This window comes from Rhipicephalus microplus, chromosome 6 (assembly GCF_043290135.1).
Source record: "Rhipicephalus microplus isolate Deutch F79 chromosome 6, USDA_Rmic, whole genome shotgun sequence".
Classification (NCBI taxonomy): Eukaryota; Metazoa; Arthropoda; class Arachnida; order Ixodida; family Ixodidae; genus Rhipicephalus; species Rhipicephalus microplus.
In genome coordinates, this window is record NC_134705.1 from 166,331,236 (window position 1) to 166,357,389 (window position 26,154).

General features: G+C 46.5%; 1 protein-coding gene across 1 annotated transcript in view; it reads right to left on the reverse strand.

The window, feature by feature from the left end:
• Positions 1 to 5,030: 5,030 nt before the first annotated feature.
• The window catches only part of LOC142766076 (solute carrier family 13 member 4-like), a 36,418-nt gene continuing 15,294 nt past the window's right edge, over positions 5,031 to 26,154 (reverse strand). Inside the window, exons 6-14 of the mRNA XM_075867909.1 lie at positions 24,433 to 24,499; positions 22,480 to 22,599; positions 20,512 to 20,628; positions 18,258 to 18,338; positions 16,464 to 16,571; positions 11,057 to 11,225; positions 7,573 to 7,734; positions 6,752 to 6,889; positions 5,031 to 5,382 (exon numbers count right to left, since the gene is read on the reverse strand). Coding sequence (XP_075724024.1) covers positions 5,218 to 5,382; positions 6,752 to 6,889; positions 7,573 to 7,734; positions 11,057 to 11,225; positions 16,464 to 16,571; positions 18,258 to 18,338; positions 20,512 to 20,628; positions 22,480 to 22,599; positions 24,433 to 24,499 — 1,127 coding nt within the window. The 3' untranslated portion in view covers positions 5,031 to 5,217. The remainder of the gene's footprint in view (positions 5,383 to 6,751; positions 6,890 to 7,572; positions 7,735 to 11,056; positions 11,226 to 16,463; positions 16,572 to 18,257; positions 18,339 to 20,511; positions 20,629 to 22,479; positions 22,600 to 24,432; positions 24,500 to 26,154) is intronic.

The following is a 26,154-nucleotide window of genomic DNA, read 5'->3' on the forward strand; positions in this document are numbered from 1 at the left end:
TTGGCAACGTTTAACGCTAGAACCTGATCTAGTGAGGGAAGTCTAGCTGTACTATTCGAGGAGCTAGAAGGTGTTAAATTGGATATAATAGGGCTCAGTGAGGTTAGGAGGACAGATGAGGCCTATACGGTGCTACAGAATAGGCACGTCCTTTGCTATCGGGGCTTGGCTGACAGAAGAGAACTGGGAGTGGGGTTCTTAATTCACAGAAACATAGCTGGCAACATAGAGGAATACTATAGCGTTAATGAAAGGGTGGTATCATAATTAAACTGAATAAGAGATAAAAGTAGAAGGTAGTACAGGCTTACGCGCCTACATCCAGCCATGATGACGCTTCAGTTGAAAGCTTCTATGAAGACGTGGAATCGGCAATGAGTAAGGTAAAAACACAGTATACAATACTGATGGGAGACTTTAATGGAAAGGTAGGGAAGAAGCAGGCTGGAGACCAGGAAGCAGGACATTATGGCATCGGTACTAGAAACACCAGAGGAGAGCTACTAGTAAAATTCGCAGAACGCAATGATTTACGGATTTTGAATACCTTCTACCGAAAACGAGGAAACCGCAAGTGGACATGGAGGAGTCCTAATGACGAAAATAAGAACAAAATAGACTTTATTATGAGGGCACACCCAGGCATCGTGCAGGATGTGGAAGTGGTTGGCAAGGTACGATGCAGGGACCATAGTATGGTATGGTCTCGAATTCGCCTAGACTGGAAAAAGGAACGACAGAAACTCATACGCAAGAAGCCAATCAATGAGCTAGCACTGAGTGGGAATGTACAGGAATTCAGAGTCTTGCTTCAGAAATGGTACTCGGCTCTTAGTGAGAAAACCAACCTTAGCATAGATACAATGAATGATAATCTGACGAGTATCATTACGGAGTGTGCAGTGGAAGTTGGAGGCAGGGTACTTAGACAGGACACTGGCAAGCTTTCCCAGGAAACGAAGAATCGCATTAAGAAGCGTCAAATCATGAAAGTCTCAAGTAGAACAGACATAATAAAACTGGCAGATATTTCGAAGTTGATTAATAGGCGTAAGATATCCGACGTAAGAACGTATAACATGGAGAAAAGTGAACCCGCTCTGAAAAATTAAGGAAGCGTCAAAGCATTGAAGAGGAAACTTGGGATAGGCGAAAATCGGATGTATGCACTAAGGGACAAAGAAGGCAAAATAACTACCAATATGGATAGGATAGTGAAAATAGCGGAGGACTTTTACGGATATCTGTACAGTGGCCGGGACAACCACGACCTTAATACTATAAGAACTAGCAGTAACCCAAATGACACCCCACTAGTATTGATAGAAGAAGTCAGCAAAGCTTTGGAGAGCATGCAAAGAGGCAAAGCTGCTGGTGAGGATCTAGTAACATCAGATCTGCTGAAAGATGGAGGACAGATAGTGTTAGAAAAACTAGCCACCCTGTTTACTAGGTGTCTCGTGACGGGAAGAGTACTAGAGTTTTGGAAGAATGCTAACATCATCTTAATACATAAGAAAGGAGATGACAAGGACTTGAAGAATTACAGGCCGATCAGCTTGCTCTTTGTAGTATACAAGCTATTTACAAAGGTAATTGCTAACAGAGTAAAGAAAACATTAGAATTCAATAAACCAAATGAACAAGCAGGATTTCGAACAGACTACTCAACAATGGACCACATTCATGCTATCAATTAGGTAATAGAGAAATGCTCAGATTATAAACAACCACTATATATAGCCTTCATAAATTACGAGAAGGCGTTTGATTCAGTATAAATATCAGCCGTCATGCAGACACTGCGGAATCGGGGCGCCAATGAAATATATATAAACATCCTGGAAGAAATCTACACGGGATCAACTGCTATCGTAGTGCTTCATAAAGAAAGCAACAGAATATCAATCAAGAAGGGTGTAAGGCAGGGGGACACAATCTCCCCAATGCTATTTACCGCGTGCTTACAGGAGGTTTTCAGAAGCCTAGAATGGGAACAGTTAGGGATAAAAGTTGATGGAGAGTACCTTAGTAACCTGCGCTTCGCCGATGACATTGCATTGCTGAGTTAATCGGGTGAGGAATTGCAACTCACGATTACGGAATTAGACAAGGAGAGCAGGAAAGGTGGGTCTTAAAATTAATCTGCAGAAAACGAAAGTAATGTACAACAACCCCGGAAAAGAGCAGCGCTTCGAGATAGGTAATAGTGCACTTCAAGTTGTAAAAGACTGTGTCTACTTAGGGCAGGTAATAACCGCGGAGCCGAACCACGAGATTGAAGTAATTAGAAGAATAAGGATGGGGTGGAGCACATTCGGCAAGCACTCTCAAGTTATGACAGGTAGATTGCCACTATCCCTCAAGAGAAAGGTATATAACAGCTGAATCTTGCCGGTACTTAGCTACGGAACAGAAACCTGGAGTCTTACAAAGAGGGTTCAGCTCAAATTGAAGACGACGCAGCGAGCAATGGAAAGAAAACTGGTAGGTGTAACCTTAAGAGACAAGAAGAGAGCAGAGTGGATTAGGGAACAAACGGGGGTTAAGGATATCATAGCTGAAATCAAGAAGAAGAAATGAACATGGGCCGGGCACGTAGCGCGTAGACAGGATAACCGCTGGTCGTTAAGGGTAACTAACTTGATTCCCAGAGAAGGAAAGCCGGTTAGGGGACACAGAAGGTTAGGTGGGCAGATGAGATTAAGAAGTTTGCGGGTATAAATTGGCAGCAGCAAGCACAGGACTGGGTTCACTGGCGGAACATGGGAGAGGCCTTTGTCCTGCAGTGGACGTAGTCAGGATGACGATGATGATATATATATATATATATATATATATATATATATATATATATATATATATATATATATATATATATCGCGGTAATATAAAAAGACTGATAGATGACCAGCTTCGAAATATATTATTTTTTCCGGTGGTTCCTTCCGATGGGGTTACCGGGCTGGGTTTTAGCCACAATATTGAATTGTTTGCGAGGCCGTATGCGATTTGCTACGTGAGACGAGATGAATCGAATGCCAAGCTTATGGAAATCCAACAGAATTTTCAAAAACATTGCCTATCATCTTCCTTTTATTTATTAAAACGAGTTCAATTCCAAGGTTATCAAAATCAACCATACTAATTAAAACATTTGTCTATTTTTTTTCTAAATTTCTTGTGAATTAATACAAGTGATCTCAAATATCTATTGCGTATATTTTGACATTATGAACAAATTATTTTATATCGCAAGGTACCGCTCGTTTCGTGGTCCAGAATAAGAGGGGCAATAAATCAATCAATCAATGGTGTCTGAAGCTTATATAAGCAAGCGCGTCACAGTAACCGTCAGGGACTGCCAACAACAGCCCCCGAAACCTCTCTACATTAAATAAAGTTTGTTTTCTCTCTCACGAATGTAATCCAACAAACTCCGGGACAGTGAAGAACGTAGGGTTGTGGGGTAGTTGCAGCGAAACGTCCTTTAACGTCCCCATTTGAAAAAAAGTACTTTTTCCATTAATGGGTCATTTATGAAGGTGATATAAACGTCGGTTTTTGAAGAAGAAAAAAAGCACATCGATACTGATATCCACAACGTCTGAAATCTGGACGCCGATTCAGAGATACAGCTTTCGTCATACGGTGATCTTTCAACTCGGTGACTGCATGGCAGGCCTCGCAAAAGAAGAAAAGAAAAAAGATCTGATACCAGTGCAGTATCTGTACCTTCCTGAAAGAAAACAATAACTGCAATAGACTAGAAAAATAATGTGACCACTGTTTAGCGAAGTCGCGGACCACGAACGAAAGGCCCGCGGGTCGCGTGTTTCAGACCCTAATTGTTCCTATATGCAAGGTACGCCCAAGCAAAATTTTAAAAATATTGCTCCACCCGCCGCGGTGCACGGTCCAGTGGTTATGAGGTGCTCGAATGCTGACTCGAGGGTTGAAGGATCGCATCCAAAGTGCGGAGGGAGCACTTATTGTGGAGGCGAAAGTGCTCGTGGCCCGTGTACTAAAATATAGGTGCACTGTTAAAGATCGCGAGGTGGTCGAAATTTATTGAGTCCTCCACTATACGGGGGTCTTTTATAAACGTATCGTAGTTTTTGGGTGTTACAGCTAATCCCTTATTAGTTTTAATAACAACATCGCCCGAGCGCTGACCTCTCGACATTGTCCACCTCAGTGGATCACCGGCTCGGGTATTCGGCTGTTCATCCGAAGGTTGATTGATTGATTTGTGGGGTTTCACGTCCCAAAACCACCATATGATTATGAGAGACGCCGTAGTGGAGGGCTCCGGAAATTTTGACCACCTGGGGTTCTTTAACGTGCACCCAAATCTGAGCACACGGGCCTCGTCATTTCCGCCTCCATCGGAAATGCAGCCGCCGCAGCCGGGATATGAACCCGCGACCTGCGGGTCAGCAGCCGAGCTCATCCGAAGGTAACGCGTTCGATCCCTGTCGCGGTGGTCGCATTTTGAAGAAGGTAGAATTGCATACAGTGGTCCGTGTACTTTGCGCTGTCAGCGCACGTAAAAGAACACCAGATGGTCAAAATTTCCGAAGCTGTTCCCTGTACGTGGTCTATCTCGTAATTATATCGTGGGTTTGGGACGTAATACCCCAAATATTGCCATCATTATGGGACATGCAAACACAAACACAAGAAAGACATAAGACACATTGATGACTTCCTTCTCGTGTCCGTGTTTGCGTGACCTGTCCTTTAGGATGAATACACACCATGTAGTTCGCCTCACTGCTATTCTGAAACTTGACGTGCATGCGCAAGTTCGCAGGTGGTCGGCTAGGAAGGATAGAAAAAAAAAGGATATGAGACGGCACAAAAGCAGGAATAAGCGCTAAGTGGTGCCGCTAACAGAGGGCGCCCGTATCTGTGTTTTGCTTCGTTTGTGTGCCGTGTTTTTTTTTTGTGCCTTTCATAACGATTAGTGTGATAAAACATTATATTAGACGAAAAAATACAATCTCAGCTGAGAAAAAAAGAGAGAAGAACGTGAAATACAAGAATCACAAAAGTAAAAACAGTCATTTTTGCGAACTATGTCCGCTAACTGTCGGAGGTGACAGGAGGAGGCAAAAAGTTGCCGAGTCATGGTGACCGACACCGTAGGCCCGGCCTGCCACGTTCACTCCCGTCGGTCTTGGGGCGACACGCCAGTGTTGCGCCGTTACGCCGCTAGGCAGCACTGCTGGCGTTGGCGAGTGCGCCCGTCATGATGCCATTCTTGGCGACGGCCCAGGCGGGCAGGTCGCTGAGGGAGAACAGCGAGACGCCGACTGTGTTCACCGTGGCGAGCACGAGGAGAATGGAGCTCAGCTTCACGGCCAGGCCCGGGTAGAGCTGCATGCGCGAGAGACGGACTGACTGAATTGAAACTGAACACGGCAGAGTTGAAGAACAGAAATAAACAGGGCCTGACTGAACGGACAAACTAAAATAAACTGAGCCTGAGTGAACCGACGAAGCAAAATGAACTTACCTGAACCCAATTTACTGAAGTATACTGACGAACAGAACGAACGAACCAACGAACTGAATTGAATCAGACTAGACTATACTAGACTTGACCAAACTGGACTGAACTGAAACGGCCTGGACTAGACTGGACTGATTGATTTGACGGTTTTTTTTTCATTTATTGAACGATTGATTTATTGGTGCAATTTTATGCCACAAAAGCATCAATCAACCTAACCGATTTACCTGCTGTGCTTTTGTACAACAAATAATGGGGCGTGGGGGAATCTGCACCGTCGTTTTGGGCCAAAGAGATCACAGGCAAAAGAACTTTGATTCACTCTTGATTTATATTGATGCACCCGAGTCACTTGGACTCACCTTTGATTCAAACTTATGTCATCAGGTTCACTCTTTATTCACACTTGATTGACTTGATCTACTTCAATGTACGCCGATTCCTTTTAAGCTTTATTTTATTTGTTCATGGTACTGATGAGGAGCGGAAAACGAAGAAGTGTGGAACTACAAAACTGAGGAAGCGAAAGGGTTACTAATATGAGTGTTGTGTAGGGCTCGAACCAACGACTGTGAGATAAAGATTCTCATGCTCAACCACCTGAGCGCTCGTTTTGACCACACTTTATTCGCTTCCTCATTCATTGTTTGCCTGTAATTGCGCACTTATCGCCACTCCTTTTAAATGCGAAGCTGCTTATGAACGAGGCCTGTCCTCTATCGCGTCGTAGCCGCTAATGACGATGGCGATGGTGCCATTGACGATGAAGAGAAAGCGCGTTCCAGACCCCACTTTCTTATCCAGCTATCACGGAACAGAAGATGCAAGGTTCGGACAACGTACCAGTTATGACCAATAAGCATTGTATGTAGCTGTATGTCACTAATTTACATGCGTTAGTGATCAATGTCACGGGTGATTTGCGGTAACACTGAACTATTCTCCTGCTTCGCCCACTCATCATCATTCACTTTGTGAATATGACATGATATATTCAAATTTTTACTTTTTATAACTTGCAGTCATCACGCGTGTTTAACGACACGAGAAATTTCAATACCGTTTGTGTCGAGGACGACCCCAGGCTACAGGTTTGTTTTTATCCGGGAACGATACAAGGCTTTCTACCTTGGGTTTGATAAGGAAGTTGCGTAAGAACATTGACTGCAAGACGTAACGCGTCCATCTCTCTAAAACATATCTTCTTCTCCATATAGGCAGCGATGTACTCACGATGTCGACGATTTGGATGTCCATGCACGAGGTGACGACGGCGATGCTGGGAGCCGCCGTGGGCAGCACAGTGGGCGTGCATGACGCCATGGCCACGGGTAGGGCGTAGTACAGAGGGTGCACGTTGGTGAGCACGCCCTGCGGCGCGTGCATGCGTGCCTCTAATCGTGAATATGCGAATACTTCACAGGCTTGCCTGCTTCAGAAGCCGCATGTCAAACGATACGTATTAAGGAGTCTCTGGGGGCTATTGTTAAGAAGAATTTCGTAGGAAGTTCCATGTCTGTGGAAGGCTTTTATGTGCCCCTGCATCACTCGAGATAGCAACAGCAAACGAACTATTTAACGATGCCGACGCAACTTTGACGTCTTAGAAAGGTGTATGTTACTATCGATAATTTTGATCTTCGGCAATATATATGCATTGTACTTTGGTGATAGTAATTTATATCAATGTCAGTAGCTATTGTGGTTCGAGAGACTAAATATAGTGATACACTTTCAACATTCAACTACAGTTTTACGTTCTGTTTGTTCATGTGTACACCAATGTACGAATAAGGGTATATTTTTTGTTCCAAGTGTAGGGCCTTCGTGTTCAGTTGTTCCCTCCCTCTGAATATGAAAGCTACACACGTAATGCTACATTCGAACGTGCTGTCACCTCTTGCCTTCCTCCGAAACAATTCATCGCCATAAAAATGTTCCATTTTTTTTAGGCACAAGCCCGATCATCTCGAGCATTGCTCCGGCATGGCATCACCGCACCTCCCACGCATGATCTGATTTCTAGAGAGCACCGCTTGGAGATAGCCACTCACGATGTCCGAGGCGATCGGTATGAGGAGTCTGGCGATGACCACGTTGGTGTTGACCTCTGTGAGCACGGTGGTCAGCAGGATGAGCACCACCTGCGTCTGCAGCGGCGTCAGGAAGTCCAGGCTGCTCAGCTCCTCGGTGATGCGCCGGGACAGACCCGTCCACTGCGTCAACGCGATTGCACTTCAAGTCCCATTTCCCGCGCAAATACGTGAAAATCACGCTAGTAGGTCGGTCACACAGGCACTAACAACTAAAAGCTCTTGGTGCCTGTGTGTTTCACACTCACAACTAACAAATAACATAACAATCATTCTGAAAAAAAAGCAGGGTACGCAAACATGGACACGAGGAGGAGGTCAGGACGACATCACAAACGCTACATGACTGAGGCAAGGAATGTAGACTATCTTATTCAAGAAACATGAGCGCCACCATATGGGCCTGTTAATTGGATGTTTTCTTGTTTTCTTTATAATGTGACGTGAATTTATAATGCCATGAATCATCGTATGCACCAACTCAACCGTTTGCATGTGTCTGCATCTACCGTAACTATGTTCGTTTAGTTTTTAAAGGTGCAAACCACAAAGGTTAACAGCCTAACATGGCAGCACTGAAACCTCTTCGTAAAATAGTCTATGGAAAATAGCGGTAGCGTATGCCTGAGTCAAAGGACGATTAACTTTATGTATATAGATGAAATCAGATGTCTTATTAGTTATCTTTCCCGTAGAATGCCGCGCATGCCGGAGTGATAAGTTCGCATATTGCATGGGCATGCGCAGGTAATATACTTTCTTAGAGTGCAAGGAACGCTTCAGAAAGAAGACAGATAGGATAGAACGCACTCCAGATACAAAAGAAAGGTAGGATAGAGACGTGAGCTATATCATTTCTTCATTCTGATGCGCAAATAAGTTTTTGTATCTTCTTTCTCTTCCGCCATTGACCATATCTTCAGTTTGTGATGTCCTGACTTCCTTCTTCTGTCAGTCTTTGCACGCCCTGCGTTTTTCAGAATTAATAAGTATGAACTACCTCAGCTTTCTGTTATATTAAACATTAGAATTACTTACGAGTAAGATCCCAGTTCTTTCATCTGTGTTCTCGCAATTCCCCTTTCGTTTTAATGAGCAAGTCAGCAATCGAAGAATTCTTGTGTGTAAAAAAAATAAGAAGTGGAACGTGTCTTCCCAAAACTCAGTGGAATTGCACGCGCGAAATTTCACCTATCTGGGGCAAGCAATGCATCCAGAAAGCTGGCCGCTTTAATGACCGTTTACCAGAGCACGCCTCGTCTGTCTGAAATGGGGCAGAACACAATTTCATTTGCGGTATCACTGCAAGAAACGAACGTGTGAAAAATTGCTGGAGAGCGCGTGCATTTTGGTGACAATTGAAAACGTGGCTCAAGAATTGGCTGATGAAATGTATGTACAGTGTCAATTTTTATGAAAGGGAACATGGGAGCGCGTGGCCGGCGCGCTCCGGCGGCTGCTGGCAGCGCGTTGAAGTGGAAGCGATAGCAACCGCGGTCTCTTTTCGCGTCATCTCGCGGTGAGCAAAACAACGACTCGTTGCTGATATGAACAAGCGGCAAGATTGCGACCCCCTCCCCCTTCAAGGTGATTACTCGCCTCTCACTGGTAGTCGCCTTGAAGGGGGTCGCAATCTTGCCGCTGGTTCATATCAGCAACGAGTCGTTGTTTTGCTCGCCGCGAGATGACGCGAAAAGAGACTGCGGTTGCTATCGCTCCCGCGTGAACGCGATGCATTAGCCGCCGGAGCGCGCAGTCCACGCGTTTCTGTGCTTCGTTTTTATAAAAATTGACACTGTACATAAGTTGCGGGATTGGTGAATCAACGTTCCTACCGTGGCCATATGTCAGAATGAGTACACTTATGGTTGGTGTAGTAGTTGATAAAAGTACTGTTCCTTAAAAATCCTGTTTTTTTCCTTCGGTCTTGCACGCATGCTTGAGGGCTGTGCAGCAGAGCATTCGGAAAAAGAAAAAATTACACCATCCCCTAGTAAAGAGAACCATGTGGGTATGCAAAGCAGCGCTGGTGTTCACTTGTCTTTCCATTAGTATGCTTCCGTGTATGTGTGTGGATATGTGTATACGTTGTGTACCGATTATGTTACCCCCCCCCCTCCCTCCCATTTTTTTGTGTATCACCATATGTGTGCTGCGAAGTGAACACCCAGCGCTGCTAGGAGAGCGTAAAGGCCTGAATCCACGTAGCCGTTGCAGCACGTCGGCGCGTGTCTTCTACACGCGGCGCCGAGCCCTCTCCAATGTGGAGAGACAAAGCGCGCAGCTTCGCGTAGCCATGCACCCTTTCTCTTCATGGGGAGAGGGCGCGGCGCCGCCTCAAGAAGCGACGCGCCGACGCGCTGCAACGGCTACGTGGATTCCGGCCTTAAAAAAGAGAGCGCTTGCAGCATTATTGACGAGCACATAGCGGTGACGGAGAAATTAACGAAAGAGGATAAACCAAGTGGAAGGCAGCGCTCTATCACATCCTACACCCCACTTCCTTCCACGTCCTCGTGCCCAAGCGAGGAGAGAGCCCTGGGTGACCGTCCGCTCCCCCACTGCACATGCGCCTACTCTCCTTCCTCTCCTCGCGTGCAGCGTAAAGAGTAGGTCCGCCCACATCCTGGCGCTCACGCCGGGAGAGGGGGGGGGGGGAGGTGGCGCATAAGCAGTAGGTGTGGTCATTCCACACAAGGGAATGAACTCCGCCATAAGCTGACCAAATCTAAAAAAATTAGTGGCGAGTACTTTCTTCTAAAAAGTGAACTAGTATATTAAGTGCAACGCCGTCATAGACCGAAGTTGAATGGTGCACGGAGTCACGCAGTTTTCAACCTAAAGAACCGCCGAGCTTCACCGTGATAGGTCGAAAGAAAGCGCCACTGTAGCATCATTGCAACGTCTGTGATGGTTTCGCCTCCGGCGTTCCTACGCTGAAGCTACAGCTGAAGCCAATAGCGTTACTGTATATGGCACCGTTGTAGCAAATAAGGTAACCCTATCAGTAACAGGAAGGGGCCGTTTGTCGGGTAGTCTTTCCCGCCATGGAGGCCGCTCTGGGGAAGCTCGCCAAAAACACTATGTGCACTTGCCTGAGAACATCAGTGCCGACGAAGAGAGCATCCCGCCTAAATGACATAGTTTTCCGCGAAATATCACACATAGTGAATAAGCAAATACCAACTTGGTCAGCAATCAGTATTGATGCATCCCGCCGTCAATGGAGAACGACTACATCGATTGCTCAACCCTACCGAAGAAAAACAAGGCACAGCAGCTAAAACACAAGCTAAACCCCGGTATCGAGTGGATCACGAGCTGCGGCCTTGAAAAAGAAACGCTGCGAAAACGAACACAGATTCAGGACGCGCATTGCAATTTCTCAGCATTCACTAAGAGTAGAGCTGCCCACGATTTTTCTGTTTGTTACTCTAGCTCTCACCTCGACGGCTCCGGCAAGCGAGAGACCACCACCCACGGACAGCAAGGCTCGCCAGGAGATGCGACCGGACACGTTCTTCCAGTCGAGCACCGATCCTTTCCGTCGACCGTGCGGCAGGAAAGACAGCAGCACCACGACAACCATCACGTTAACCGACTCGTGGGCATACCTGTGGCCATAGGATCAAAGAAATGTAACCCTCGCATTTTATGCACTAAGTCTTGATCCGCAACGGGCCAAAACGATCGTTGTGTCATTTTGAAGGCCCGTTCGTACGCGCTTTCCTGCTGTCCGTGCTAGGACGAGCATCAAGTGTTCTTAAGCTCCCTAGGCATCCACGTTTCCGTGCGATCTCGTAAACAGCATGTGCAGTGAGGGCGCGGACCTCTAAATTGGCAACCCTGATTATAGCGATCCTCGCGGATGACGTCACGAGCACACTCCATACCTCGACTCAGGCATGGTATCCAGGATATTTTCTAGTAAGGAGGGCAGAGGGGGGCAAGACCTAACTGTTTGACAAGAAAGTCTTTCAAGAAAAAAAAAAGGTTGCCTGGAAGTGTAGCCAACTGAACAAATTCCGTAGGTAGGGGAGAGGAAAGGGCCTTCCCTTGCTGAAGTGCCTGCCTAAACTCGAAGCTTGCTGACTGCTGTTCTGCGAAATCTTCACTCACTCAAGTAGAAGACATGCGAATACAACAGTGCTTTTGTGGCACGAGACTGAGTGGTATGTTTGGGAACGTTTTGGCGAGTGGGAGCCATACAAGAGAATGTAATACCTTCACGGGTAATACAAAGGGTGTTTTGTCTGTCTCAAGATGAACAACCTCATTTTCATGAGGCAATATGGAACAAATAAATACTACGAAGGAGTAAACGCAATCTTCTCGTTGAATAACTTGATATTCCTAATAGAATTGATTGTGTTAGTCAACGGACTACCAGATTGATTGCACAGCAAACTGTGCAATGGAGTCGGGACTTCGTACAACCCAATACTGCTCCAACAGGTGGCATTATGTGTATGCGAAACCCCCGCATTCAGAAAGGCTGCTTGACTTGAACTTGACGTGACCGCATGACGTGCCTCGCAAAAAAGTGATACCAGTTGAGTATCTCTACCTTTCTGAAAGAAAACAATAACTGCGATTAACTAGAAAAATAATGACACCACTATTTAGCAAAGTCGCGGACCACGTGTTTCAGGCCCCTATTGTTCCAATATGCAAGGTACGCCCCAGCAAAAAGCTTAACGGACTATCAGATTGATTGCACAGCAAGCTGTGCAATCAAAGGTCAACGGACTACCAGATTGGTTGCACAGCAAACTGTGCAATGGAGTCGGGACTTCGTACTACCCAATACTGCTCCAACAGGAGGCATTACGTGTATGCGAAACCCCCGCATTCAGAAAGGCTGCTTGACTTGAACTTGACTTGAAACCACCTTCAATGCATTGCGTTTGCAATGCGTCTGTGCATTTGTGCTGCCTTGGCAAGGCATAAAGACAGAGCGTTCGAAACGCGCTTGTGCTGCATTGAAGTCGGCGGCAAGTCAAGATCAAGTCAAGCAGCGTTTCTGAATACAGGGGACAGTTTTCACAGCTTTCGCCGACGAATACACACTAAGTGGTCAGAATCACTACAATTTTTTAGGGGCGAAGCTTATATAGTGACACCCGTTTGTCCCTCGTAGCCGTTGTAGTAGTGTGTAACACGTATAACATTTTGCCCTCCAAGGTGGTGCCGGTGAGATATCTATTCTGCGCATTGTTGACCAATAAAATCTAGTTCTCAATTTACATGCCAATCGCTGCTAAGGGGGAGTGAGAGACAGGAGAATTCGGCTCTTAGTTAACGCGCACGCTGCGAATTTTTTAATGTTCAACAACGCACAGAAGACAAGAAAGGGTTGCTACGTTATACTCACTGGGCGTAACCTCTTAGGTTTTAGAAAGGTTTAGCGAGCGTTGGGCCGCAGTGCCATTAATACAGTGATCTAGTATATACCATGAACTCGAGGTGGTTAAAGGTGGGAAGTAGACACGAAGCGCAAGCCGTAAGAAAGTGGTGTGCCTCCTCACGTTCAGTCCTTGGAATGTCCACTGGATAGCGGTGCTTCTATATGAGAAATATATGATGAAGAGATGCGAGATGGTGGTACTTGGAGTGTTGAATAGGTGGACAAATGGACACACAGACAGATGCATGGACGGACGCACGAATGGCTGCACGGACGGATGGACGCATGGACGGACACAGGGGTGGATGCATGGACGAACGCAGGGACGGACACCCAGATGAACGTGCGGACGCACGAACAGACGCACGCACGGACGGGCGGATGGACGCACGGGCGGCCACAAAGACGCACGCATGGATGGACGGAAGCAAGAACGAATGGACGGACGGATGCTTCGCCCCACTATCCACAATTCACTCCGTGGATATGCTGCCAATTTTTTTTTCATGATGTCTTTAGTCATTGAACGCGTATGGTTTGAGCTATATGCTAAATATTAAAATTTTCTCGTAGCTATTTTGATAAAAGATGTCACGCACGGGACGATGGAACACTTTCATGGGTGTGAATTTCGGCCTTGTACAATATATTTACTCTAGAAAGGTATATACCATCAAATTACAACTGTGGCAAAAACGGTAGTTAGTCATATGGACTGCAAACGTGCTTTCACAAAGTCTTTGATTCCCTGAACGGTAGATCTCCGTGTCTTAGGTTCGAAGTGTAACGTACCGCTAAATATGCGTTGTGGGTGAGGCCCACGGGACGGTGTTTTGCTCTCCCATAGTAGAGTCCCAGGTACTTTAAATCATTAACAAGTTTTTCCAAACACAGCTTTCTGCTATAGTAAGAGTACATCCTATTCTTAATCGTTGAACATGTGTTCATAACACAAGACGGGGCGGTTTCCTGCTCTTGCATATGAGCGCGAAGTACTGTAAATCATTACTTCACTGAACGCATGCGTGCGTGACAGTCTATGAAGTTTGCACAAATCGATAGATTTCATTGTTTACCTTTCCTAGTGAGACACACAACGCTCATTTGTAAAAAAAACATTGGCAGATCCCACGTACCGTGGGAATCAATGATATGCGAAGCACAACTGAGAAAGCTTTATATATCACTTTAAAGTCAGCAGAATGTTATGAGTGGGAGATAAATGATGCCGTACATGACCTTCTTGTCATGATTATCATGTTTTGATGTGTCGTTTACCTTCGTCATCTATTAACGTCACGTGATATCAAATTAACGTCACGTGATAGCATATGTGGAGCTGGCGAAACGGTCGCGAGCATGGTATGTTATTATGTACTGACATGACACGCGTGTCAAAATTATCACGTTTGCACCAGTCACATATTTCGTCATCAATTGACGTGACATAACATCAAAGTTGGTATATGTGGAGCTAGCAAAATGGCTGCGAGTGCATCATTAAGGGCCAAGTATACTCCAATGTAGCGGTGACGCGCGCACACACTGGGCACAGCGACGCTACGTTAGCAAAACGCGAGCACTCTGACGCTAGGCGCGACCGGAGCGACTAGCGTCCGTCAGCGCGGCCCGACGGCAACAGGAGCGAAATGCGACATGCTGTGTTTCGCGTCGATGCGTTACCCAGACAACACTGCATCTCCCTTTCTAAGTGTGAATAAACTTTATAAGCGACCCCAAACCATCCACCGCCATCGGCACCGTCCGCAGTCTTCTCTATATCTTTAAAAGAAAAATGACTTGGCGGGTTGCAGCGCGACGCTCTACCGAATCAGCCACGGACGCGACGCTGATATCCCCCTTCGCTCGCTCCTCCGCTCTCCTCGCTCGCTGCAGCTGCGCGCGCATCCCTCTCTCTCGCGCGCCCGCCTTCTCTCTCAGTCTCCCGTCGAGGGCGGGTCGTTCGATGGATGTCGCGGAGGCAACGCTACCATCAACAACGAATGCAGTACAACCGAATGCCAGCACTGCACCCGTCGTTGGAGGTAACGGTACCGCGGTGGTTTCGCCGACGTTGGAAGACAAGGCGGCGCTGCGAAGGGCTCGTGAGACCGAACGTAAGCGGGCGAAGCGTGCAGCGGATGGTGAACTGCGCGCTCGCGAGGCCGAGATGAGGCGTAAGCATCGAACCGCGAACGCGGCCCAAGAAGCGGAAAGACAACGCCAGCGTCAGGCGGAGAAGAGCGATGAAGGCCGGCGTCAAGACGCCGCTCGCTATCGTCAACGGCGAGTGGACGTTCCCGAAGCCGTTCGAGCCAGTGAACGTGCCGCGCGGGAGAGGGTGCCAGCCCTGGACTTTGCTCGTTCGGGGCTCGCATGCTATGAGGGGGAGTAAAGTTAAAATCCGTTGGCATTCGCCAGTGAGTTAACGTAAACTCCCCCGTGTGATCAAACTGCGATTCCCAGGAACCATTACACCATAAAGGCACCATAGTGTGAATAATAAATATAATAGTGCGAATTAATGAATACCCCTCATAGCATCACCCCGTGTATTCGCACTTAACCATGTTCACCCTCGGGGAAATGCTTGGGAGTTTTTTATCATGGAGGGACGCCGGACGCGCTGAAACGCGCATGCGTCAAAGCAACGCAGCACGGCACGCGCCTGCGAGTACATGGCAGGATTGGCACCTGGCGTGGCAACACCGGAGTGACGCGACGTAATGAACGCCGGCGAGCGCGCGCACCACGTCTCGTCGAAATGCATAGGCGCCTTGACAGTGACATGTAGACATGTTCTCAGGTGACACGTATCTCATGATTATTATGTTTGCCCCAGTCACATACCGTCGTCATTCATTTACGTCACGTAATACGGAATTTGGCATATGGGAATCTATAGCAAAACGGCTGCGAGCGCATCATGAGTGTGGCATGTAGTCATGTTGTTACATCGCACGCATGTCGTCATAATAATGTTTGAATGTGTCATTTACCTATGTCGTCCGTTCACGTCGCGTAATACCGAGGTTGGTACACGTGAAGCTAGCAAAACGGCCGCCAGCGCATCATGAGCATGGCATGTAGTCATGGTATTATATGACACGCAACTCTTAATTATCATGTTTGAACCAGTCACATACCTTTGTCATCCATTCACGTAACGTAATATAGAATTTTTTATATGTGACGCTAGCGAAACGGCCGCGAGCGCATCAAGAGCATGACATGTACTCATGTTGTTACATGACACGTATGTCAATTTTTATGTTAGGGTCTGTCGCTTGTATTCACCATGCAATCATGTCATACCATACCAGTTTTGCAACATGCCATGTGAACAAAACCACCACAAGAGATCTAGGACCATAAAATGTAAATCGTAACATTCATGAAATACATGTCATGATTTTCACATTATGACTTCAGACATGTGACTCACTTGACTGACAGCTGCTCCTGGAGTCCGAACAGGCTGCTGATGCCGCTGATGGTGATGCAGCAAACAAACAGCAGGGCGAGCGCCGCCATAAGGATTCGTTCCTTACACCTGAGAACGTTCTTTATTATTTAGGTGTCTCTATTGTCCAGTTTTCAGTTTATTTGCGTATAAAGCACACGTGTTTACATATGCATAAGTTTACATAAGAATGTTCCACAGAAATCTGCTAAGGCAAACCTTCTGTCTGTTAGATGACGTGGGTTATATGTACTACAGTAGATTAACCCCGTATTCAGAAACACTGCTTTACTTGAACTTAACTTGCAGCCGACTTCAATGCAGCACAAACGAGTTTCGAATGCGCTGTTCTTAGGCGGTGCCAAAGCAGCACAAACGCACAGACGCGTTTCAAACACGCTGCATTGAAGGTGGTTTCAAGTCAAGCTAAAGCCAAGGAGCGTTTATGAATACGGGGGTAAAACAAAGTCAACGACGTGGAAGAAGTTGTACAATGAAAATGTAGCAGAAACTGAAAATATTGAAAAATTGCCCGCAGCTTCCCTCGGGGGAACACTGAGGAGGATGCGGACCATATAATTGGTTAACGGGGTGTTAAAGTGCGACTTACTTGGGTCGATGGCTAAATTGGTTAACGTGGTTGTGAAATGGGGTGTTAAATTGCGACTTACTTGGGTCAATGGCTAAATTGGTTAACGTGGTTGTAGGAGGGGGTGTTAAATGAGTGAACACGTACACACGTATGCGAAAGGGCGGCGCTGGTCGAAGGGACGTCGATCATTGTGTTTGTGGATTCGTTGGAATTCATTTCACCGCGACCTTGGACGTCGACGCGCCGTACAAACCAACCGACGAGCGGCAACTGAGCGAGCGAGCGCCGACCTTGAGTATATATACAGCACGACGGCGCATGCACTGTCAGCTGTTGAATGTTCTCGAAGCGCGACGCCACATGCGCGTCCACTGGAGAATCAGGAGAATTGTAGATGTCGAACGCGGTGTGTAGAGGAGGAAGGGTGCACAGATGGTGGAGGAGTGAAGCGCGCGCGGTGTGTAGAGGAGGAAGGGATGCACAGATGGTGGAAGAGTGGGCGACGGCGCGACGGCGCATGCGCGCGCGTCAGCTGTCGAATGTTCGAGAAGCGGTGCGGACGGCGCGGACGGCACACTACAAGGCGCGAGTATAAGATGCTCCGCATCTAAAATAGCATCATTATAAGTACAATAACAAAGCGCGCAGTTTAAAACTGGACATCAACTAGCGGAAAGATTCAGAGACGAGCAAGGAAAACTTAAACATGCTGCGAAGCAAAGCTCCGCTGTCTGTGTATACTAAAAGGGCGCATTGGATCTGCACACGCATTACGCATTCTACTCCGTGCACCGGTGGGCAGGCACCCTTTGTATAGAAGCCGAAGAAGGCTAGGGCCAAGCCTAAAAGTTCATGCTGTTTCTAGAGCATTACCGATATTTTTGCGATTTTTTTCTTGTCTGCACTGCTTGCCTCAAAGCGAGACACACAAATAGACCGCAGACACATTTAGCGCCACAAGGCGATGCAAAATAGATGACAAGGCACCGCGCTACCTTCAAGTGACGTGACGTCACTTCATTGCGTAACACATCTTTTATACGCAAAAAAGACGGTTAAGATCTGTCGTCTTGTTGAGCCAAAAATTAAGGGTGGATAAGCACGAACCAGCTCATGAAAACATGGTCTTACACAACAAATAGCGTAGTTCTACAAATTATACTCTAAGAGAGAAAGTTACTCACGTAAGCTTGCCCAAGAACTTTCGTTTCTTCTTGATGATTTCGGTGATGACGTTAAGGGTGTCTCTGTCTTCCTGGATATTGCTGCATGAACGAGGCACAAGAAGCGGCATGCTAATGTAATGTTCGTTTTAACGCTCTAAGATGAGGCAAGCCTAATTTCCCCTTAATACCCCTATTATACGGACAGCTTTAACTGCGGTTATGCTTAACCATAGTTTGCAGGCTGAACCACTGTTAACGAAAACGTGGCTTGTCATTTCTCAACGGGCTTGTTAGGCTATGGGCGGAGGCAGATATTTATTCAGGAGCAGGGGGTGGGGGTGGGGGAGGCTCATGAAGTGGGGGTCAGGCAGGCAGATGTGGTCGAGTGTCATTTTTGGGGTATGTAGCCATGGTGAACGAAAAACCTCCCAAGGATTTCCCCGAGGGTGAACATGGTTAAGTGCGAATGCACGGGGTGATGCTATGAGGGGTATTTATTAATTCGCACCATTATATTTATTAATCACACTATGGTGCCTTTATGGTGTATCAGTTCCTGGGAATCGCAATTTGATCACACGGGGGAGTTTGCGTTAACTCACTGGCGAATGCCAACGGATTTTAACTTTACTCCTCCTCATAGCATGCGAGCCCCGGACGAGCAAAGTCCAGGGCTGGCACCCTCTCCCGCGCGGCACGTTCACTGGCTCGAACGGCTTCGGGAACGTCCACTCGCCGTTGACGATTGCGAGCGGCGTCTTGACGCCGGCCTTCATCGCCCTTCTCCGCCTGACGCTTGCGCTGTCGTTCCGCTTCTTGGGCCGCGTTCGCGGCTCGATGCTTACGCCTCATCTCGGCCTCGCGAGCGTGCAGTTCACCATCTGCTGCACGCTTCGCCCGCTTGTCCTCGGCCTCGCGAGCACGAAGTTCGGCGTCCGCTGCACGCTTCGCCCACTTGTCCTCGGCCTCACGAGCGCGAAGTTCGGCATTCTCTGCACGCTTCGCCCACTTGTCCTCGGCCTCGCGAGCACGCAGTTCGGCATCCGCTGCACGCTTCGCCCACTTACTTTCGGTTTCACCAGCCCTTCGCAGCGCCGCCTTGTCTTCCAACGTCGGAGAAACCACCACGGTACCGTCATCTCCAACGACGGGTGCAGTGCTGGCATTCGGTTGTACTGCATTCGTTGATGATGGTAGCGTTGCCTCCGGGACATCCATCGCACGACCCGCTCTCGACGGGAGACTGAGAGAGAAGGCGGGCGCACGAGAGAGAGGGGTGCGCGCGCAGCTGCAGCGAGCGGGGAGAGCGTAGGAGCGAGCGAAGGGGGATAGCGTCGCGTCCGTGGCTTATTTGGTAGAGCGTCGCGCTGCGGCCCGCCAAGTCCTCTTTCTTTGAAAGATAGAGAGAAGACTGCGGACGGACGCCGCCGACGGCGGTGCATGGCTTGGGGTCGCTTATAAAGTGTATTCACACTTAAAAAAGTTAGGTTGAGCAAGGGACAGGTGTGCAAACCCGGTTTCATTTGGGCACGCCCCCATGCTACTGCGTATTCAGCGTTCGCCACAATAAGAGGCCGCTAGACGCGAACAATGCGCAAGGAGTTTCGCCTGAAATTGGATTGGATTGGATAAACTTTTATTTGGTCCTTCAAAACACAGATCACTGTGCTGCGGGCAGCTCCCACGTGGGGACTGAGAAAACGAGGAGCGATATGGCTGCACTCTTTCGTTACTTCTTCCGAGGATCGAAATGCAGCAGATATATCTGTTGTTTGCCGTGCTCCTCAGCGAGTCTCCTTTTGCCACCCAGAGTTTTTATTGACTATCGTCCAGTGACTGAATTGGCGTTCGCCAAAATTCTTCAAACAACAAGTATTCCTGCCTAGAGGGTCGTAGCCTGAGGGTGGCACACAACACCCGTGTCCTCCTTCTTCGCTCGAATATATTTCTTTTGCCATGGTAAACAGAGCGCAAAATGACCATTTTAAGGCGGTTTTTTCCCCGAAATCAAAATGGTCCCTCCCCCTGCCCACACGAAAAAAATTCCCTTGGCTGCCTATAGTACTTGAACCGGTTCACTGCTGATACACTGGCAACTTGTCCACCATCTCGTCAGGGCGAACGCGGTTACAACACTAACTGCAATTACATCCGTCGCGTATACCTACCTTGACTTTAGTTAGCTTAACCGTGGTCAAGGCTGCCCGAATGATGGGGATAAAAACGTGGTGGAGAACGCGTGTAAAGTATCGTCCATGCCGGACACACTCACTAGGAGCGCAGGAAGAGGTAGTAGGTGATGAATGCGCACAGCAGGACGGACACGGCGGCCACGGGAAGACCCAGCAGCGTCCACGACAGCGCAGTCACGGCGTCGTAGCCGTACGTGCTGCGGGGAAGCCAGGAATGAGAAAGCTCACTCACAAACACCCACTAATCCACGCTTCTTCGGTAAGCCAGCAACAAGATAACGACTCGAAGTCACCCGATAGTACTCGTATTTTTTTATGTCAGCAATAGAAAAACGACTCAAGAGCAATCACTAATTCACGCTTTTTAACAAGCCAGCAATAAAAGAAAGATTCGGGAACACCAACTAGATAGATAGATAGATAGATAGATAGATAGATAGATAGATAGATAGATAGATAGATAGATAGATAGATAGATAGATAGATAGATAGATAGATAGATAGATAGATAGATAGATAGATAGACAGACAGACAGACAGACAGACAGACAGACAGACAGACAGACAGATAGATAGATAGATAGATAGATAGATAGATAGATAGATAGATAGATAGATAGATAGATAGATAGATAGATAGATAGATAGATAGATAGATAGATAGATAGGTAGATAGATAGATAGATAGATAGATAGATAGATAGATAGATAGATAGATAGATAGATAGATAGATAGATAGATAGATAGATAGATAGATAGATAGATAGATAGATAGATAGATAGATAGATAGATAGATAGATAGATAGATAGATAGATACGCTCAAACTCGCCGAAGTTCAATAAAAAATGCTTCACGATTAAAAAGACAAAGTCTACACCAGCCGTGTAAAACGTACAAACGATTGAAGCTTGTTGGTATATATAGTGTTAACGTGGCCTTCTCGGCTGATGCTATGTCTTTCCTCAGCGCGAACAAACTAACAATAGAGCCGAACCACATCCCGACACAAACCACGCGAGAAAGTCCCAACTCCAATGCCAAAGGTAACGTGAAAAGGTGGCTATGGCATGCACGGTAGGAGCGCGGGCCTTTTGTCTTTCGTACTCGACACGCGCCAAGCCAGGCAAACTAGGCGCGGCGGCTAAGGAACGACGCAGTTGATAAGCAAAGACGCAGCTGATAAGATACGACGTGGAGAGCAATGTCTTTTTTATTTTAGGACAAATTGCGTTTTGACACGAGCTGATCATTTCATGAATGGTCACTCATCACACCTGCGTCTCTGCGTCCGCCTGAACGATCGCCATGCACTAACGCTATCTCTTTTCCTGCGTGAAAGTAGCCATACATCATCTGCCTGCGAAAATCGACCGTAGCCTCGCCATTTTTCAGACCCTTAAATGACTATAGGTTCTCTGTATGAAGAAATTTCAGTCCGCCTTCAGACTCGATCGGCATACGGTTCAAGTTTAAGTATTTTTGTCAGTAATTTTTAGTACGACTCAGTAATATAGTTGTTGGCGTTTTTCCTCAAATTGCTATACGATTACAAAAGACGTCGTTGGCAGTGCTCGACGGCTGAGCCGAGATCGCGGGAAAGAATGCCGGCCGTGGGGACAGCATTTTAGGTGGAAGCGAAATCACTCGAGGTCCGCGTCCTTGGATATGGGTGAACGTCAAAGAATCCCAGGTGGTTGAAATTTCCGGAGTAGTCTAGTGCGGTGTCCTTCAAAATATCGTGGATTCGCGACCGTTTAACCACCGCAAATACATAATAATGAATCATAGTAATTCTACGTATATCCATGTGATAATCATAAATATGCATTTATTATCATTACAGTTGCCCTTACATCTAAACATTTAACGTGCGATTTAACGGGCACAGCTATTCTTGACAAGAAGCAGCGCGACCGTAGCTGAATATAAAGTCCGTGCCGCTGTCGACAACTTGGGCCATCCCATGAAAAATGCGAGAATTTTACAAGATTTCAGGGCACATCATCCGAGACATCCGTTATGTACGAAGCAGGGATGCGGCTCACAAGTGAAAGTAGTCCCGGAGGTAGATTCCCGACGTGCTTCCCAGGATGGTGGCCATGCAACCGACGGCGCTGGTGTGCGCCACGTTGATCAGCAGGGCCTTCTTGATCTTGTGAAACCGGCTACAAAGGTGAGCATGACGATGACAGAAGATTCGCAATAAAAACAGCTGACAAAAGAAAAATGAACATGTAAGCGAATACTGTGGGTGTGATGGATGAACAAATGTAGTTCAGTTAAGAAGGAGAAGAAGGTGACGCAAAAAGGAAAGACACGCATAACGAACGAAGAAAAAAAGAAAGATAGATGAAACAAAAAAAAAGTTGACGGCAGATAAAGGCCAGATGCCCATGAACTGTGCGACGTCAGCGCACGTTTCAGAACACCAGGTGGTCGAAATCTCTTAAGGCCTCCACGACGGCGTCTTTCATAATCATATCGTGATTCTGAGAGGTAAGACTGAGATATTCTTCCTCTTCTTCTTAATAATAATAATAATAATAATAATAATAATAATAATAATAATAATAATAATAATATAATAATAATAATAATAATAATAATAATAATAATAATTAATATAATAATATTATTATTATTATTATTATTATTATTATTATTATTATTATTATTATTATTATTATTATTATTATTATTATTATTATTATTATTATTATTATTATTATTATTATTATTATTATTATTATTATTATTATTATTATTAAACATTGATGACACGCAATAAACACAAACGAATTTCCCAATACGATTATGAGATATACACCCCAAGTTGAATTGAAAGAAGAAAGAGCAAGAACGCGAGAGAACGCAATAAAAACAACAAGAACATAATAGAGTATAATGAAAGCATATGAAGCGAAAACCAAGACTTTCGAAGAACAAAACGACCTGGAATGACACACGGCACAGACTAAGTTCAAACCCCCCCCCCCCCCCCCGGCCACTTCTCTGAATGTTCGTTTTTCTTTCAGCTTCAGTATGCATACCCGCACGTATACAAAAGCATACAGTATCAAGTGTTAAGTATAGCTGCACCTCCTCTGCTCCCCCACCCCCAACAGAAAATAAAGAATAGAAAAAATCTGGCTGAGCTTCCGAGAAGTGTTTCCTTACGTCTGTACGCCAGAGCGGTTCAGAATCTGCTAGAGCCTGAACATGAACTGTGAAGCAACTAGTCTAACCTGGCCTATTGCTTAGCATTCAGTCAACTATTTTTTATATAAACGGACAAATATTATGCTTACTTTGTTAGTTTGTGTCAACTACATATGAAAGTACGTTTCGCTGTGCAAGCGTATGACTTGCCGTAGCATTGGCAGCGCTGAACGGTAGCGGTGAGATGGAATATCGGTTAAAGGGGCCCTGCAGCACTTTTTGAGCATATCCAGAAAAGGCCGCCGATCGGTAGTAGAGGCTCCCGAGAACACGCGAGCCAAAGATTATAGCCCAGCACGCCGCCTGGAATTCACATTATATTATCAAAGGCAGCTAGAAATAGCTTTCTCTTTTCTCGACAAATCACGGAAAATAAGCCCAGTGCGCCCATCTGTCAGCCATTGGCTGATTTGAACATGGGGCGCTCGGTTGTTTCAGAGGTCACCGCGAGAGGCCGCCACTTGTCCACGCGTGCGCACGTGATCGCACTGAGAAAGCCGCGTATTAAAAAAAAACATATGCTCGAGGTCACGAGGCGCGAGTTACGTTTTTTGTTTGCCCCTCCCCTCCCTGCTCAACTTCAAGCGCTTCCGTCGGGACGTCAGAAAAGAGAATGTGATTGCAGCGTGTGACGAATCTGTAACTCCGCTGGTACTGGGCAGATTCTTGAAATTTTCGTGGCGTTCAATATGTGCGGTAATACGCTTTTCCAGTCAAGTAATTTTATGTTTAATCCAAAAAATATTTCATGGCCTCTTTAAGCGAGATAAGGCACTCACTGCGCTTCCAGAAGGAATACCTTGGCTGTGTTTCGGTGCCTCAGTATGGGGCTCTTCTTCGGCGCGTCTGCAGAAACGAGAAGAACGAATTACATGAACAATGACGGCAGCTCGTATACAAGTCACCATCCAACAATAGACCTCATACACTGTTCGCCAGTGGAACATGTAGTGACACTCTCTAAAGAAAGTTTACCTGTTGCGTAGTGAATTTTTTCTTCTTTGACAAGAAGACCGAATACAGCATTCGAATAACTTAACACGACTTTACTGCCTGACCACATGTACTGTATGAAGAGTGTAAACGAGCGGCTTTATAATAGAGTGCATCGATGCGCTCGTTTAACTCCTCTCCCTCTTCTTTATGACGCCACGCCCTCTTTCTATGGAGAGGAAGGGCACGCAGATTGGCGTAGCTGGGTGCCTTATCTCTCTCCACAGGGAGAAGGCACGGCGCCGCGTCATACAGCCACTCGCTGACACGCTGCGACACGTTCGTGTAGTCAGGCTCCTATGCACTGCGCCTTTACATTCTGGCAAAGATCTGCGTACAATACACACACACACACATACACACACACACTATATATATATATATATATATATATATATATATATATATATATGTATATATATATATATATATATATATATATATATATATATATATATATATATATATATATATATATATATTTATATATGAAAGAGACGACGAAACTTTCGTGGAAGCGTCTTTACTTAACGTTTTCAGCTGGTGGACCAGCCTTCGTCCGAGTAATGTGACAAGCCAACACGCGACTTGTCACATTACTCTAACGAAGGCTGGTCCACCAGCTGAAAACGTTAAGCAAAGACGCTTCCACGAAAGTTTCGTCGTCTCTTTCTTACATACAATACGTCGGGTCCAGCGTGAATGACGTTCAACAAATTCGGTATATATATATATATATATATATATATATATATATATATATATATATTGCCACATGGTTTGCTTGGGTGAGATCGAAGAGGGAAAGAAGAAAAAGACGATCTCTCTGAGCCGCTGCTTGAGTAGTCGACTAAACGAGCTCATTTTTTTATCAAGTTTGTCGAGAGTAACGTGACAAGACTGGTGGAGTTGCTGGGTACAACGTCTCGCAATCCACCCGATGCCCAAGACCCCGTCCAGCAGCCGGAACACAAGCCCTGCACCCGTAACCACTCCTGTTCATAGAGTAAGCCGCCGCCAACGAGGCCTACCGCCTGAGACACCAACCACTGACGCAGCTACTTATGACTTCGACAAAAGATCCCATGCAAGCTCCGACACCTTCCACGCCGGTGTACTGCACCGTCCAGAACCCGCTCATGCCTAGCCCCTTTCACGGATAGCAGCATGAAGATGTTGACGACTGGCTGAGTGAGTTCGAACGTGTCGCAGCGATCAATTACTGGGATGATGCCGCGAAGCTCCGGAACGTGTACACGTGCCTAAAAGACGGTGCCAAGACGTGGTTTTTGAACAGGGATGATGTTCTGACATCTTGGCGCGAGTTCCAGCGTCGCCTCCTGGAGACCTACAGGAGTCCCGACCGCCGCGAACGGGCGGAGCGTGCACTTCAATCACGCATCCAGATGCCCAACGAGACCGTCTCGATGTACGTCGAGGATATGACACGGCTTTTCAAGCGAGCGGATCCTGCTATGGCAGAAGAAAAAGTTGCGCCACCTCATGCG